The sequence below is a fragment of the Takifugu rubripes genome, chromosome 16, assembly GCF_901000725.2.
Source record: "Takifugu rubripes chromosome 16, fTakRub1.2, whole genome shotgun sequence".
In the NCBI taxonomy this organism is placed as follows: Eukaryota; Metazoa; Chordata; class Actinopteri; order Tetraodontiformes; family Tetraodontidae; genus Takifugu; species Takifugu rubripes.
Window position 1 is genome coordinate 8,142,731 of NC_042300.1, and position 18,213 is coordinate 8,160,943.

Consider the following 18,213-nt stretch of genomic DNA (forward strand, 5'->3'; position numbering starts at 1 on the left):
ACTCACTGGACCCACCATCAGGATACAATGACCCTTTAACACTATTGTACAAAAATACACAACATTTACAGACATTTTGACACATTTATTCACACCCACCCACCCCGGTTTCACTGTTGAGTAAAATCATCAAAATCTCCCTAAAGGCTGCAGAAAAAAATGCTATTCAGCAGCAACTGTGTCTTTATTATTCTAAGAGAGTTTCCCGATGAATATTCAGAGGATAACTAGAAGTTAAGTTAAAACCAGTACTCGGCACATTTGATCACTCGGCACATTTTCCTTGTGTAAAATGTTGGGGTATTTTAACGGTACAGTGTGGCGCGTTAAAGTCGAGGTGGTCCAGTTTAAAGAAGCTGCGGTCCCTCCCTGGTCTTTAACCAGCGCCATCATCCACATCATCGCAACGCTTAAACTCTTTGGCTTCATCCACTGTCACCTGCACCCAGGTTTTTCTGCGTGGTCACCTGTTTCCGGGTCTCCGCGGGCTTCATGACCTCGTAGGTGGTGAGAGACTTTTTCACCTTCTTATTCTTGTCCACCAGGTGGATGCTTTGGGTCACCGTGATGGTCACCTGCTTGCTGGACATCTGAGTGTCCTGCCATTTGGTCTGATCAGGAAGGATTAAACAGGTTAAATTACAGGTTGTGGCACTAGGATCTTTTCTCATGAGACAAGAATAGGAGTAACGAAAAGATGAATCAGGAGCTGCAACAAATGAGCACATGAAAGGTGTGGAAATGATTCATTCTGACGGGAGGAGGGGTCATTCCACTAATAAAACCAGCCAGTAGGGGGTGATGACGCTACTCCTGTGGAGCTCTTATTCATTACTACACATTAGGATTTAATGCAGCAGATGAAGATAATGGAATGTTTATCAGCCTTCCACAATGAATGAATACAAAAGACTTGGATTTTTTTTTTTTTTAAATATGCAGATCTTACGATCTCTTGAGTGTGGAGAACACTCGTGCGCTGCACTCTGGTGCCTGATGTCGCTTCCTCTTTGGCTGGAGAGTCGGTGATGGCAGGAGGATCGCTGGACTTCGCTTCATTCAGACTGACTTCAGACAAGGCCGAACAAACCTTCAGGTACGCCTGAGCAGGAAGTGGAAGGCTGTCCTCGAAGAAATCTGGAACTGGAAGGTGGTGGGAAAACATCACACAAGTTGGTACCCAGAACACGTTCCTGGGTCTAAAATCCCATTAGAGAGAATCAGAAAGTGGTGAAGACAGGCAGAGCTCTGAATCATGATTGTCGGAGGAAATGGTGTCTGGTTTGAACCACAAGGGTCTGTAAGACGTGCACACACCCCAGTGATGTCGAAGAAAAGAAATTGTTTCTTACGGCTGCAGCAGGACAGCTGTTATTATAGGATCTGAACCTGTTTCAGAGCCCTTTCATGGGGACAAAAACAGCTCTGCCGTGTTTTTACCCTTCACAAGAGAGCATCAAGGATGCCCGGCCCACAATCATTAGCAGCACTATCTGTTGCCATGAGAGCAAATCCAGCTGGAGTAAAACCGTGTTTTGATGCAGCCTGATTCTGCTCATTCACCAATTCACATCCCGCTGACCTCGAGAGGAAATGTGCTGAGAATCAAGTGCAAAAAGTGGATCAACACATCTGAGTCATCTGTTTCAGTGCTGCATTTACTGACTGCACATCAAAGGTTTCTGGAGAGTCACTCACTCTACTCATGTAGAAAATGGTGTGTGTGTGTGTGTGTGTGTGTGTGTGTGTGTGTGTGTGTGTGTGTGTGTGTGTGTGTGTGTTGGGTGGCGCTTAATAAGATGCATTAAATCCTCATCATTTCTACCAGGGCTGGCTGATTTCTCAGAGGTGAAGCCGGCCTCGGAGTTCTCAGAAGGGATGCTCTGAATGGACGACAGGGGGAGGTCGGTGTCCGTGCTGGTCAGCCAGGTCGACTCCGTTTCCTTTGTCCAGCTCTCCAAGTATCGAGGTTCCAGAGCATCGGTCCTGCTCCCCCCACAGCCCATCGCTCTGCATCGGAGTGCCTTCTCTTCCCGGCTGGGTCGCTTTCCCACCCTGCCAGAAAGCGACGGAATAAATGAAGCGGATTTCATTTTCATAAACGAATTATTAAACCCATGTGCCGCTTTAAACTTATATCACATCCGCAATAACGCGAATGGAACTTACAGAACAGAAGGTGAACCCAGCAGCGATTCCTCAAAGAATACGTCCGTTCATCCTGTTTCTATAGCAGCATCTTCTGATAATCAGGTGACTTGATGTTTGGCTGATCGATCAGCCAAACATCAAGACGTTCAAGGAAGTTTGACAGCTCTGAAGCTGCGGGGGAAATGCAGGAAAACTGACCAGAATAGCAGCAGAGTAGAAGAGACGTTAAAAGGACGTCTTGAGCATCCTTGTGTGAGCAGCACAGGCCGATCATCGAGCAGCGAAACCGATGAAATCAACAAAAAACGCACCGAGGCGCACGACGCGAATGGCGTCCGGTTAATTCGGCTAACGCAGCAGAATGAAGCAGAGACGGAAATGCTTCACAGCTGTAGACGGGGGCTCCAGTATGCTTTTGTCTCCCTGGAGATTCCCCGACATCTGTCCCTCAGACAGGGGACCTGCGACTGGCGCGTTCGCAGCGTCCGCTCTGCGCGGGGCGAAGACCGTGGAAATGATCCGCCACACGGGCTTTTTGAAGCGCATGAGCACGATCAACTTTGCCAGAGTTTCAAAAGAGTTCCCTTTAAAACACAATAAATTCGTCTGGAACAATCGCGAGAGGTTTTTTTTAGTTTGTTTTGGGATTGAAAAACACCGTCAAAATGCTTCAAACTATCTTCGTTAAAAGCCACAGATGCATTGATATAATAAAAGATCTATAGGGTGAAAATATTCCTCTGACTCTCGGATTGTTCGCAATGTAACTATTGCTGAAAGGTTCTTAGGAATACGTAAAGGACACATTTGATTGTATGGTAGGAAGACGCAAATCAAATGATCTTCCACAAGGGGGCAGTCACGGGCAACTAAACCAGAGCACAGTATAAAGCTCTTAAATGCCAAACTATTGTCAGAAAGATGCATTTAAGTGTTAGTAAATGAAGCTAAACCCATTCGTACGTTAGCACAATCAGAAAATCACATGTTGATTGGTGGAAAAAATAGGAAAAGAGAGAGATTCACGCAGAGTTTGCAAAATCTGGCTGCAAAGAAGCTTCATATCACAGCTCTCTGCTCTGGATGTTATCATAGAAACAGTCAATTAAAGAGTAACAGATTATCCCAACGCATCAGCCGCCAATATTGTAGAAACTCATCTCAGGTGTGGTAATGGCCTCTCTGAGTGCCGACACAGGATCACGCCGCCTATTTTGTAATCCGGATTTGAAGTGATGGAGCGGCCGAGGTCTGATTTATGGTCGGTCAACACCAGTGACAGCATCCTCACGGTCCGAGCGTTATCAAAGTCCATTTGTCAGCCGTACGAGACAGCTGGTGATGGAGACTGACGGGGAAGACAGAAGAGCGCGTTGGTTCCTGAACCATTAACAGGTCAACCCCCAGGACGCCTCCATCGGTTATCATACAGATACGCAGCTGTCTGCGGCACCCCTGCGCCCCCGACCCCTGCACCAGCCTGTGAATTCTGAGGCACTCAGGGATTAAAAAAAAATAAAATTGAATGGAAGCTTTCCTCTTTCAATCCATATTCTCACATGGTTTTATGTTGGCCTGAAAGCATCACAGCTGCACAAACTCCCTCCTCCCGTTCCTCCGTCCCGTCTTCCTCCTGGTCAATATGAGGCTGGACAGCTATGATTTGTATGTCCTGTGCTTCATCACGCGGGGCTGCTGGTCAATAGGCCCGTCTTCTCATTACAGCCTCGATTAATGTGGCGTGCTGCCAAACAGTGCAGGTGAATCATGGGAGGATGATGGTCAGCTTGGGCTGCAAACATGGATCATATCATACATTTGCTCCGCATCAGGTTAAAGCACGTCACAGCTCTTAACAGCTGGAGCCTCGGCGAACAGTTTACCTTCGTTGGTCCTTAAAATGTCTTTTGTGAGCCAGGGACTAATATGAGAGGGACATTTTGATTTTATTTGGGAAAGGTACAGCCTACATCTTAGCAGTTTGCTTATCAAACAGCACCTAAGGACAGGAAGTATTAACAGCTATTTGCCCCCAATCACTTTTCGAAAATCTTTTTTGACTCAATAAAGTTTACATTAAATACAAACTCCATTCTGAAGTTGACATAAAGCTCAAAAATGTACATGTAGATGCTGTTTAAAGTGTCCAGGATTCTCATAAGTCATTAAAAAGGTCTGGCTCATTCTTTATGGTGGGAATGTCAGTAGCTCAACTAGAAAAAACCTACAAAAAAAAACAAAAACTCATTCCTCAAACATTCTGACCTGGATAAGGAGATCCTGGCTTTTTGACAGGCATGTTTGCAGTTATTTTGCAGCTAACTGAAACCTCATGTTGCTGAAAACTGTTTTATTGTGCTGTGGAGATGTTTCTTTTACATTCAAGTGTAGTTCTCCTTTTTAAACAGGAAGCTCATGCTCTTTAAAAGTACAGTATGCTCCCTATTGCGTGTTTCCTCCCAGCCAGCCTCAGCCTGTCAGCAGCTCAGGGCTAATAGTGGATAGTACGGTAATATGACCTCCCCGAGGATTTGTGAAGTTTTGTGGGAGGGAACTGAAACTCTTCTGCAAATTCTGTCTGGCGAGTGGGTGAAAGGGCCGATGTGCAGCAGCAGCAGAGCAGCCAAATTCAAACCTCTGGCGGGATTATGCATGATGACAAGCAGCAGGGGAAACGTCATTACTGCAGAATGCGTCGCTGGGGCCTGGACATTTTACCTCCCATCATAAAGAATGGGGCTTTGAATTGTCAAATTTGTTCCTTTTGAAATGAAAAAAAGCTTCACAAGAAGATACTTGAATATGATGTTTACTTGTTTAGGTTCCATTAGTAAATTGTAGCGCCTCCTTGCAGCAGGGCAATAAGCATCTTATCCAGATTAAGTTGAGGCCAGAGGTCAGAGTTCAGGGGCATCAATCACATCTCTGCCTTTTGTTCAACCAGAGACGTTTCTCCTCTCCTTGCAATGGCCGAACTGTGCCAGAAAGCTTCCAAGAACTTGTTCTGTTACCATCCATCACAGCCTGAGCTATGACAACTTTTCATTAGTGCAAAGTGCTGCAGAGCGGAGGCACTAAAAACTGCCCAAAGCAAGGAAATGGGGCAAACACAACAGTGGACAAAAGTGGCAATCAGGTGTGTTTCCTCTGCTCTGCTGGAGCTGCAATAGCACAGGAATGTGCTGAAAAGACTGAAGTTTGCACAGTTCTCTTCCATATTTATGCTAAGCCCTATTCTATTGTTATTATTATTGTTGTTGTTGATGAGATAGTCATGTTTTCTCCATTTTTCTGAAATAACTTTAAAATTTATATATTTATATATATTTCATTGCTCACATATATTATTTAAAGATTTAATATCTTTTAAACAAAGGCAAATGTGATCTTACGTTTTAAAAAATGATGGATTTTACAGTGTAAATAATGGGTGACAGTTATCGCCCAACTGTAGCAGATTCCCCCTGACAGCAGCAGATTTAGAATAAAGTTCATCAGTATTCTGCTGAAAATATACCAGGAAGACAAGAGAACATATGCAGCAAATCTGACAACAGATTACAGGAGAGCAGAAGTCAGCAGACGGTTGACTAAATAATCCAAATCTCTGAACATGGACTGGAATTGAGTCCAATCCAGGATGAATGAATGTTGGGAGGACGAGGTGTAAATCTGCCAGAGAGCCCCACAGTCAGCCTGATGAGGGAGGACGTCGAGACACCTGAAACTGCTGGGGAGGGATGAAACTGGAGAACTCTACACTTTCATTTTCCACAAATGAACAATGTTGTTAAGAATCGTGATTTGTCAACAGAGAACTAGTCCCACAATGAGCTTTCTTTCAGTGGTGCCACTCAGGTGTCTGCAGCTATAAATGCTAATTAGCTGGAGAGAGGCGGGGCAGGGTGGGCGGCGGGGGTGTGGCCTTGAATAGCTTGCGCCCAGGGTATGGTAGTCGTAGCTCAGCTGATTTTGTCAACCTCCCCTTATGATCAAATAAGGGGAGGTTTTTAGACAGGCCTGCCTGAGCGTTCACATTACCAAAGGTGGAGAATATTCTCCACTGGATGGTTTAGGTCTATCACCATATCACCATTAAAAACACTTATAAAATGAAAATTTCATGCCATGGGACCTTTAATAAACATGACTGGACTGACAGAAGGGGCTGAAATACTGTAGATGCCTACCCAGTCCTCTGATATTCCCTCTTTGAATTCAGGCCTTTGTTCATATTAGCCAGCTAAACACACAACTCTAATCCCGTCAAAAGGCGAGGAATATTCCTGAAAGGGCATTAGTGAGGCTTCTGCAGCGGGAGACTGAGGCATTAGTATTCATGGAATTTTTCTGGACAGACATACAAACATCAAACTACGAGCTGCCAAAAAGAGTCAGAGATTTTGGAAATGGGGCTACAAAAGGGAGGTTTGACAGAAGGCAGGGTGAATGATTGCATCCACGTATAATTAGCACTGGTAGCAGACAGAAACTACTTTCAGAACCGAGGAAATAACCTGAAAAAACTGAGATTTGGGAGTAGTGATCGTTACAACTAAGAGTTAAGAAGTCACATGATCACATGATGAGTGGAAAAGTTTTTGGGGAGCATGAAATATGAATAATGTCTGGAATAATATTGGAATTAACTGTATTTGGAATAAAAAGCTTGAAAGTGGAAGCAAAATTTGGACACGACGCATGAAATCCTACTGTGTTCTGAAGATAAGGATTAATTCTTCAGTTATGATTATTTTCAGAGGTGTTTTGGAACATGCGTGACAGTCGGAAAGCTTATTTTTTTAACACCGGCTGAGCCTGCTGTCATCAGAAGCTAATGAGCCAATGAGATAACGTGGATAATCTGTCGCTCTGCTCAGTTCGAGGGATATTAATTTTCCCCTCAGGGGAGCAGTGACACATTTACAGAGTCAATAAGATCAGTCAAAGCACTAATTCAGATTAACTCCTCCTTTTCTTGCAACATTTTTTTTCCCAGGATTAAAGTATAATATGGAGCCGCTGAGCCGGTGGAGAGTTCAGCTGAGCTTTTGTATAAAGTCATCTTACAACGCTATTTGTTTTATTTATTGCCACAATTTGCTGGGTTTCAGACACAATCTCGTAAAGGATATTTCCAGCTTTCACTCTGGAAATAACGGTGCCGAACAGCTTCCCATTCTCACTAAATCATTACTTACAAGAACGAAAACAGACAAATCAATAAAAGGCAACAGGCGTTGCACCAGATGGGCAACAATTTAAACTGAACATCATTAAAACAAGCTCTAAACGCAATGGTGCCAATTGTCATGCTACATTTTACTCCATTTGGCTTTAACAGTCCTAAATTCCTCTTAGCATTATACAAGATAATGTAGTAAAAAAGGAGGAGAAAGAATCAATCAGTTAATCAATCATTAACAAGGCATGTAAAGTACTCCAGATCAGAGGTGTGTCATCACCGTGTCATCAGCTGTGGGATATTTTTGCAGATGCTGCCACTCGTTCACGCCTCCCTCTCCGCAGTAGTTTGCCCCCATTTCACACATCATTTAAATGTCAGTGACAGCTTTGCGGGTAATAACGGGCTCTGACGGCGATGGGGGAACTTCACCATAAGTGGGGAACCTAATCATTATTTTGTCGTAGCTTCATCATCTGTGCACAGAATCATAAAGCATACTGAGGAATTAGAAAGTGACATGTTTGACATTTTTACATTAACATTTTAGTCACTTTTGTTCAATGGGAGACGCAATCAAGTCACCATTCAACTGAGACCAATGTGAATAAAATACTACCTTAAGTCCTAAACTACCTGGGACCAGTCAGGATAGAAGGAGAGAGGAGGTGAGAGGAGACAGGAGGAGAAAGATAAGTGCCGTTACAAGAGCAGGTGTTCTCAGAAGAGCTTTGTCTTCAGGAAGGCAGAGAGGGTTGTCCCTGTTCTGAGAGAGTGGAGCTCTGTCAGAAGAGGCGTTCAGGACAATGTGAAGCAGCTTCACCACAAGCAGTGATGCATGTGTTACAAGAGCACTGCAGTAGTACGTGGTAGCAGGAGATCGCCCGGCTTGGGTGGTATGCTGGGTTAGGAAGGGCCTCATTTTTCTAATTCTAAATGAAGCAAAGCAGCACAACTGGGAGACCGAGGCTACATGATCACAAGAGTCCAGTTCATCATCAATCGGGACTCCAAGATTTCAAGCAGGAGATAAATGTTGTGATGAATGTTTAGTTGGCTGGGAATAAACTTCCTCCCGCAGATATACAGTATCCAGCCATAGCTAAGCATGGAGGGTGAGGGGAGTTATTATTTTACTGCAAACTGCCAAATAGAGGGGGTCACAAAGATGATGGTTTGCTGCTCTTTCATGCCTGGGGCTCCACAAGAATGCCCCAGATCCATTTTGCATAACATTTTTCAACTAACAGCCAGTTAATCCTTAAATCCAGGTGGTTTTTGCTCTTTCTCACATTTCTGTAGCATGTGCAGCATGAGAGGATGCACAAGGTTATTTATGTAATTCCCTCCAGCCAAATCACAAATGCCTCTTTTCACTTTTTGGACTAACTGCACATTGAGGCTAATGAACGCTATTCATGAATCTAAAATCAAGCAACCTTAACCAGAACTCCGTTGACTCTTTTTGAGTCACCTAATATATAGCTGTCCACCAGGACGTCTGATGTTACCTCCCATCAGTCACGGTGGAGATAATGTGGAGATAATTCAAATAAACGAAGCCTGAAGCGGCACGAGAGCGCTGAGCAGGAGAATTTGAGGCGCAGGAACAGAGCAGGGACCTTGCAGCCTGGCTGAGTTATTAGTTGAGTCAGTAACGCAGATGTTGTTGTTGACCCGATACTCTTTCAGCCCTAATTAGATGCAACTGCAATCTGTAGCTCTGATCACAGACACAGTTAGGAGCATTCACCATCCTTTCAAGGCTTTTATGATGAGGACGGATTAGCTGGATTCAAGCTGAAGCTCACCGATACTTAAAAATGATTGATGCATGATGAAGGTTCCAATTGTCTTGTGAGGTCGCAACCTTCTCTTTTTAAGTTAACCGAGAGGAGGAGGAGGAAGAGTGATGGTCTACAAAAGACAGGCGATCTGTCAAGGATGAGGACGTGATTAGTGGGCATGTGAAGCACCGGGGGAAGGAACAGCTTGGACGACCTTCGGGTCTAACGTACCAAACTCAGCTGTCCATCATACACGGCTTCTATTACCATGGTAACACTCCAGTGAAGGGTCACATCGGTGTCTCAAGGTCTCCTGCTGCTTTATACAAAAGTCACAGCCATAGAGAGGGAGGATCCTTAATGTAAAGGTGGGAAATGTCCTGCTTATATCAGAACTCATTTCTGATAAAGTGGTCATGTTTGGTAAATTGCATTTTCCTGCCTGAGCGCACAGAGACGGAGGAGTCCTCAGCCCAGATTTCTCAGACCACTTGGAGGCAGAGTAGAATGAAAATCAGCACAAACATCAAAATGACTGCAGAACAAATGCTTCATTTGAGTAAAAAGCCTAATAAAAAAAACATCAAAAGACAGGTGCAGAGCCTGGAAGCAATGGACCTTTTAAAACAAAGAACCCACGAATGAATTAACCGCCCGTAGATGAAAACAATGAAATTATCTCCATTCAACCACAGGAAGATGACTGTTATTTTACTTGCCATGCCCAAATGTCAGCTCCTGACCTTTATATCAAAGCAACATGGCAACCAAATCCTTTACACGTTATTAGCACAGGTTTATGGTGATGCTCTGGTTCCCAACTGCCAGCCGTTGATCTTTAAATCCGTTAAAGCGTCCACATATTTCACATTCCAATTACATTCCACCGTCAAAGAGAGACATGGAAATAAAGACCTGTTTTCATTCAGGGGATGAAGGGGCCGAATCAATGGATTAAATTCATTATTATTTTAGAGAATCTTTCATTTTCAAGCTGCAAACTAATTATCTTGTTATTTTGCTAATTAAGTAGAATTATATGGTTAGTGGGAATATTTACCCAGAAGCTAACCCCAAAATAGACATTTTCTAAAAGATGGGATGAGAAAAACAGTGTTGGATAAATTAATCTGCTATGATCAGCTCACTTGAGCTCATTCTCAGGCCTCTTAGATCTATAAATTATCTAACAAGACACTTAATTTGGCATTTGTGCATGAAAATGTAAAAATATTGATGTCCCCTTGTATCAGCTTAAAACACCAGAGTATTTCCTGTGTTGTCTCTCATCCTCTCTATCAATAGTTCCCTTTAATCAGTATGCAGCACATGGAGCCTAAACAGATTACACAAGAGCTCTGCTTCATTAGAGCTCATTCTCCTCACCAGGGACTGGAACTTTTTAAAGTTATTCGTGTGAATCTGAATTTACGAAGGGGAAATGCTGCCTCTTTACTCAAACTCTCTTGTGGGAGATTCTCTTTTCCACTCAGATGGAGCGATTAACCGGTCCAGAGCATCTGGACCGATGTGGCAAAGGCGGGGCGCCGACTTGAGTGTGATTGGAAATGCAAATGCATCCAATCCTGCTGGATTGAGTCGTAAACACTAATCTGTCCGAGTTCATCGCATATGTCATTACAAGTGGAAAAACCCGGATTCCTAATTACTTAAATTGGTAAAAGACAAGTGTTGCAGCAGAAAAGTTAGATATTTTTTATATATTATTAGGAAGTCTAAACTGATGCAACAGTGTGAAAGTCACATTTTACTAGTTTTAACATTAAAGTTTCAACATTTTCGCGCACTGTAATTATTTCATACAAAGGCCCATCAGAAAGGTCCCATGATACATGTGGGAGGGCAGGGACACATAAAATGAGAGGAGAAAGAAAAGCTGTGACACAAGTTTGTCTATTAACTGCTCAGACCTCTGCCTGTGAAATACTGAGCAGCAGAGCCTCAGTTATCTAAATGAAACACTATAAGAAGGTTAGAGGGTAAATGTTCCTTTTGTGATCTGGTAGCCCACAACTGTGACATAAAGCTTTCACTTTAGCAGCTTCACCGCCACACAGAGACAAAATTAGACTTCAGTGATGTATGTATGCGTCATCGTGTACTTACAGGTCTTTACCACAAGCCTGGTTATAATGTAGGGACTTTAACTGACAGCAGACTCCATATAGATAAGGTAACATATAGAGCAGTCTCCACAGGCACCTTGACATTTTTCTGACACAACAGCATTTCAGCCCCCAAACCTCCAGCTAATTTGCATTGACTGGAGACAGATATTGCAATCGACAAACATCATCTCATCACATTGGCAGAGCCTTACTTACACCTAGTTACAGAACTATAAAGCAGGAGCGAAATATTAACCGAGAGGAGCAGATTTGGGACATGGCTGGGAGGAAGTTAAAGCGTGCTAATTTCTCCAGAGTGTAATAAATGTTTTATTTCACTGTGAAGATCAGCAGATAGCGTCTGATGTCAGAGGCGCGCTCCTCTCATGGTTTAATGAGGCTGCTTTAGATGACTGTGAAGATAATTCCTCCGCACACCTAACTGCTATTGATTCTAATAGGGGTGAATTATCCCAGATATGTATTTTTAGACTGAATCATGCACATTCAAATGTTCTGAGGTGGGTTTGATGTGGGCTTATATGTGGCCATATAAACATCTTGTGCCTGGTGAAACCTTGTTTCCAATTCCAAGTTTTGTGTGTTTGGTTAAAATGCTCACGACCCAAAGGGACAGATTTTTAAAGCAAAACTCTTGCATTTCCTGCTCTAATTTTAGCTTTTTTTAGTAGCAGCACAGCTGGATCAATAGAAATTATCCCTTCATCTTTGCTCTTGAGATCTTTAACTTGATAAGTGTCTCAACTTCATCTAACTCAATCTTATGGAGCTGTGCCCCGTCAGTCATCAGGCAGTTCTGCAACAGGACAGTTTCATCTAAAAAATTTACACTTTATCTGAGTACACTACAGGTTGAGTGACCTACGCTCACAAGCGTGTTTCAAGATATCCTTTGAGAAAAGGGTTTGTGGAATGTCATTCCTTTAAAACTCCTACTACAAAATTCTGAAATAAAAACAAGACTTCTATCTTTTGGAGGGTGTATAGGGCAAAAGATCTTTGTTATTTGTTCAATCTGTACCTTGGTTCAGAACACAACAAACCAGCGAAAGCAAAAACTCATGCTCCAACGCCTGCAGTTACACTTGGTCCTACCAGACAAACAAATCTCTTCACGACTCCTGCAGCCATACGGATAAGTTACAACATTTTATTACAAACTCACCAGTCCTTTTTATTAATTTCTATTTAAAACTGTATAAATTGTGGACGGAAATGTAAGACAGCGGCAGGTTCCAGGAGAAAGAGAGAGGCAAAAGACTTTAAAAGGCATGCGGAGAGCTACGAGTCAGTGAAAGGATGGACTTTCAAGCAATACGAAGGAATTATTAGTGAGTGTAGCTGGGAGGTCAGTTCATCTTCTGTGAGCTGTGAGAGGAATAGTCTGGTCTGGGCAGGACAGAAGCCAGTTCCCTTGATATTAGCTGGACATGAGACAAGGCTAGAAAATGGATAACCAGGATGGTTAGTGGGAGAGCTGCTCTCCTGACAGGACGTCTCACACTGCAATGCAACAAACGTGTAGGTAAAGGTGAACAGAAGCGTCCCGGCACATAAGCCCACGATTCCCCTGAGTGGTGCAGATCAGCACGGCCTGGAGCCATGGCTTGCATTCCATCGGCAGGTCATGCAGGACAGATGGGGACAGTTTCGGCTTCATATACAAGGTCACGCCAGGCAACTAGGTATCTGGGCAATCATCTGATGTGTGGTGGCATTTTTACAAAAACGGAGAGAGTTCAGTGTCGGCTCATTATGTGGTGGGCTTCATAATGCCTCGACACGTGGGCTGTAGGCTAGACTAAAACATGAAACTTTGGGCTTTTGGAAAATCTGCAAAAATGGATAAAGCATTGCACCTCCTTTGGTTTAAATACGATAGAGGTGATTTTAATGGACACCTCAGATCACTTGCTTTTTAAGCCTGCACTGAAACCACCTTAGGCTGCATAATGTCAGCTCCTCAGGCTGAAGTCAAGAGTGGCAGCTTTCAGCAATGAGCAAAAGTGCTGCAGAAACCAGCTTTCACCTCTCGGTGCCAAGATGTGCAGCCATATTTGTTTCCTGATGGCACTTCTGAAAATCAAGAGGCATTTCAGGACGGTTAACTCAGACAACAGAGATTCAGAAAGCAAGCGATGGACAGTGCTGACTGCAGGGACCAGCCACTGTATCTAATAAAGCATCAGTTACCCAAATGAACTGTTTTAGTCAACAGACTGAAGCTAAACGAAAAAAGTCATTACTATACATTTATAAAGACGAGGCATTCTTGCTCAGATTTTACTATCATGTGGCCACAGCTGTTTTTTTCCTCCCATTTATATTTAGTATTACACAACTCTATCCCGGTATCTTTATCTCCCTGCTCTATTTTGTGCTTATCTCCCAAAGCAATCCATGATTACCTGATCTTTGCCACACATGATTGTCAAATAAATGATTTCCCAGTGCTGCATGCGGCTTGACATTTATAGACTTGGCGCAAAGCATTTAGCTGAAAAAGACACACGCTTGCGATGTAATTCACCGATGGAGATCTCGGCTGAAATCGTTTCCCTGCAGCAGGAAAATCAATATAGGACAAGTTCATTTTCCTCATTTTGAAATGCCATGTGTCAAACAGTCTTAGCATCGCTCCACGTCATCTGAGGTGATAGGCTGTTCCCTTCTACAACAGTTGCAGTCCGGACTGTGGGGACCTTAAAATAATGATTGATGTAGGAGCTTTACATTCTTTACATTTAAATGTCTAGTTGAAGACATAACACACTAAAGGCGAGCATGAGGAAATGTTAATATTGAGATGCTCTTTTGCCTCTCGAATGCTTGAAAAAGGTGAGTGATTGCTTCATCCCCACTTCAGTGTTTCATAGAAAATGTGTCTGAATATTTGAATCTGCTCTCCAAAACCCTGCAGAGGAGGATGGGGGGGTCAACTCACTGGGTAACTATCTCACAAGGTTCTATAAAAAACACGGTTCATCAGCCTGTGAACCTCTTATACATTTTCCATGTGACCCACTTAGCGTGCCGATCTGAGTGGAGCTGCCGGTTTGTGTAGTTCATTTAACCTGCGTGGGGTGGAGGAGCCGGGGGAGTTGTGCCCAGGGCAGAACAAGATGGGGTCCAATTTAAAAGATAGATCTACAAAGGAAGGGTGTGATTACACCGGTAACAATATAATCCGGTACACCTATGGTGATTTATGCTTCTCTTTAAGATATTATACAGTTGTTACGTGTTAAATTATATGTCACAGATCGACAGACGGAGGGATGGATGGACTCTTTTATTCTTATGTGGAATGCTTCAGGTGTTGTGCATCAGACAGGACATATTACCTGCAGCGACAGTGTTAGAGCCACATCCAGATTGAAGCTGCCGATAGAGGAAGGAGAAAAGAGAGAGAGCTGCAGCTTCAGTAGACTGTATCTCACTCTGTCCCTGCCTGACATGTCCTGTACATACTGCGTTTGCTATCTTGTGTATGGAGACGCAGCATGAAATATGACACCTTGAAGAGTAAGATGCCACTTTATCCTAATTGTCCTAATTCAACCTTTTCATACTATTTTCATGATAGCGCACGTAATTATTATCCGTTTTTGTGTGCCTAGCATTGTTATTTCTTGAGATAAAAATCAATACCTACCCAACATATTGGATTATTTTTGATTCATTTTTGAATTATTAATCTTACTTGATTAAAATATACTCTGGAGCCTAATTTAAAGATGAATTATTTACAATGAATCCACCAGCTTCATACACCAGAGATAATAGGTCTATCTCAGTGTTTACCTCACATTTAGAGTAGATGGGGCCATTTGATATTTTAAAATAGCTTAAAGAGAAAGGGAGTGGGATTAAGGGGTTTTAAAGGCGGTATTGCAGCTGTTACAGAAGGCATTTTCCAGGCTTTAAACTCGTTCTTACAGTAGGTTCCTTAAAGAGAGTGGAGAGACGTTTCCTTTGTATCTTTCTTGAACAAGAGTGAAGATCCAACCTCTCACATGCATCAAATCCACCTCAAGTGCGCAGCAGCAGCTTTTCCCTGCCAAATAAATGCAGGATGTGAGGCAGGAACATGACTGCTGCAGGTGCATCTGTCAGTGAACTGACAGACAACCGAGACTGTAGGTGAAGTGAAGAAGACAAGATAAGTTATATCAGCAAGTGAAAAATGACTGAAACGCCTCAGGTGACTGACTGAGCTTCAACATAATTACAATCGGACCTTGAGAATTGAAAAGAAAATGGTACATTATCTCTTTTTTTGGAATGAAATTGAGTATATAGTGGAAAGAGAAAGAGGGCAGTATGGGAGGAATTTTGTATATTGTTGCGCCACACAAAGGGCATCAAAATACAACCACTTGCACATTAGTCCGTGCTTCTCTCCGTTTGTCCAAACACCAAGATTGCTTCTCCTCTCACAGGTGTAACAGCCTGCTGTTACCTGAGCTAGTGGTGTTCTTTTTACTGTGATTCATCCATGCATACCTGGCCTCCCACCACCCTGCCGACCTTCACCATGACATGCCCCCAGGTTCAAGCTCTGGCTGCCACCTTTGAGTCCTGCTCCACCTGAACTCAGCCCCTGCTCCGCCTTTTCTCTAATCTTTATATAACCCTTGTGTGTCTGTGTCTATTTTGGTGCCTCAGATTATCACAAACTGGATCCGTCTAAGGATAAATTTAAAAAAGATGCGCAAACATTAAACAATTATTAAAGGTGACCAAATACAACCAATCAGAAAACATTAGAATGACGCTGTTAAAAACAAATAAAGCGGCCACTCAATAATACAGCAGGTCAGGCGTCAGCCTTTGTAAACAGATCCATGCCTGTATATTTATTCTGCCTTTGTCCCCTTCAAGGACAGAACTTTTAATGAGAATTTAAACAATGCATTGTTTGAGTGTTGAGACAACTACCTCTCCAATACATGCTGTTTTTTCTTGCCAGTGGACTGCAACAGTGAGGGGTCAGACAGGTCAGGGAGACGTGAACAACTACAGTCTCATCACGTTGGGAGTAGAGCTTTTCTTTCAGCAGATCCAATCTCTTTATGTAGGGAGGGGTGTGGAAACTATAAATACAATTCTTTTGTAACCACGCAATCACTCAAAAATAATTAATATCGCTCTTGTTTCAAATAAAGAAAATAAAACCATCCATGAAAGACAATATTCCTTTAATCAGACCTACAATGTTAACGAATTAATAAAAGAATCTTTGAATTGAAGCTTTGGTTTAAAAAAAAAAAATTGATCCTACTATCACAATTGGATCCAGCTCCAAAGTATCAACAGCAACGTGTTATTGCCACTTTATCGCCACAATCCCCACCGTAGGGAGGCTTCTCACAAAGCCTTAACTCTCAGGAGCAGATGGGGTTTATTTCTGAGAAAAAGAATGACATCTAATTCCCCTGGAATACCCAGTAGGGGCAAAGTAAAGCTGCTTTGAAAGGGCACGACACTAAAGAGCCTCTGTGATAAACACGCTCAGGCTTATTTTTCTGGTTTTGATCTATTGGTCACGGTGGATCTCAATGAGCGATTGTTCAATACTTGACTGATGAAACAATTTCCCTCCTGATATTGTGGCTGGAGTGAAACTTTATAGACTTTGTGCATTAATGCAAATAAAATATACTGTATATGCAGGCTAAAAGTTGTGTTTTATGAATTTAAGGTCATGTCTGGCATTTGATGCAGCCAGCCGAGCTGCAGATGAAAGAGAAAATGCTGGAAAACCTGACTAAATTCAACTGATTACTGTCCTGATTGGATTGTTATTAGCCAAACTTCCTCATTAATACTCTCAACATCACTATATATAAATCCTGCTGTAAGTCTTTAACTTCAAAGTGTGCTGCCCTGAGAGACTTCTGTGGCAGGAAGTCTGCTTCAGTCAGCGATGTCTGACTCCTTCGGTCGGATGCTAAGTTCTGGGCAATGTTAGCTGAACATCAAAGGAAGTTTACTAAAATTTTTATTCAACGTTCAACTTGCTGTAAAAGCAAAAATCGCTTAACCGTGACAATTATGCATACTTTGGGGAAATGAATATTGTGGTAGGAGTTATAAGAGTTTTAGTCAATTATCACTAGGGAATTTACTGATTTTTCAGGGGTTGCCTAACATCAGTTTATGTAAAATAAACACAAAAAGAAGATAAAAGTCCACTCTAAAAAGCCTCAGATCTGGTGTTAATGCCAGATATGTTGAATTTTTAACAATTTTAAGCTCATTAATGTGCAAGTAGGAGACACAAATGAAACACATCAAGAGAAAATGTAAAGATAATTCCCTTGAACATATTTTATATTCACACTGAACAGTGTTTTTGGTTTTAGATTATTTGAAACTACAGATGATTGATTTTTTTGTGTGCAGGTGCTGTTACTCCAGGACATGATCAAAGTGAGGCTTGAAATGGACCACATTGAAATTGTCTGTTGCAGATTTGTAGCGTGATGAAACAAAGGGAAAGTAGAAAGAAATGAAAATGTACTCCTTTATGAGTTTCCCTTTGCATGTTCCACAGTATTATGAGTGAAGGATAAAAGAAGAGCTTCTAAGATACTGATGTTACTCAACCCCCCCCCCCCCCCCCCCCCCCCCCCCCCCCATCCTCCTGAGTTCATACAAGTATAAAAACTAGACTTTCAATAAAGGATAAATGTTGCCATTTTTCCCTTAAGCCTTCAGTCCAAGCCTCACTTTGGTTCGGTGTGCCCATATGGATTTTTCTGAAAATCAACATACTTCCCAGATGGTAATTATACCACTACACTGGCTGCTCGCTGATACAAATCAGTGGCACGTTTAAATTAACATCTGGCTCCACTACTAGGTTGGAGTAACAGAAGACGTGCTCTCATCCTGTTCTGCTTGATCATCTGAAAGGAGAGTTCACTTCAGATGC

The 18,213-nt window shown here is 42.6% G+C and overlaps 1 protein-coding gene across 1 annotated transcript in view; it reads right to left on the reverse strand.

Annotated features, from left to right (window-relative positions):
• Positions 1-10: 10 nt before the first annotated feature.
• The window catches only part of baalcb (BAALC binder of MAP3K1 and KLF4 b), a 37,349-nt gene continuing 19,146 nt past the window's right edge, over positions 11-18,213 (reverse strand). Inside the window, exons 2-5 of the mRNA XM_003971699.3 lie at positions 7,617-7,812; positions 1,826-2,055; positions 950-1,143; positions 11-611 (exon numbers count right to left, since the gene is read on the reverse strand). Coding sequence (XP_003971748.2) covers positions 426-611; positions 950-1,143; positions 1,826-2,055; positions 7,617-7,624 — 618 coding nt within the window. The 5' untranslated portion in view covers positions 7,625-7,812 and the 3' untranslated portion in view covers positions 11-425. The remainder of the gene's footprint in view (positions 612-949; positions 1,144-1,825; positions 2,056-7,616; positions 7,813-18,213) is intronic.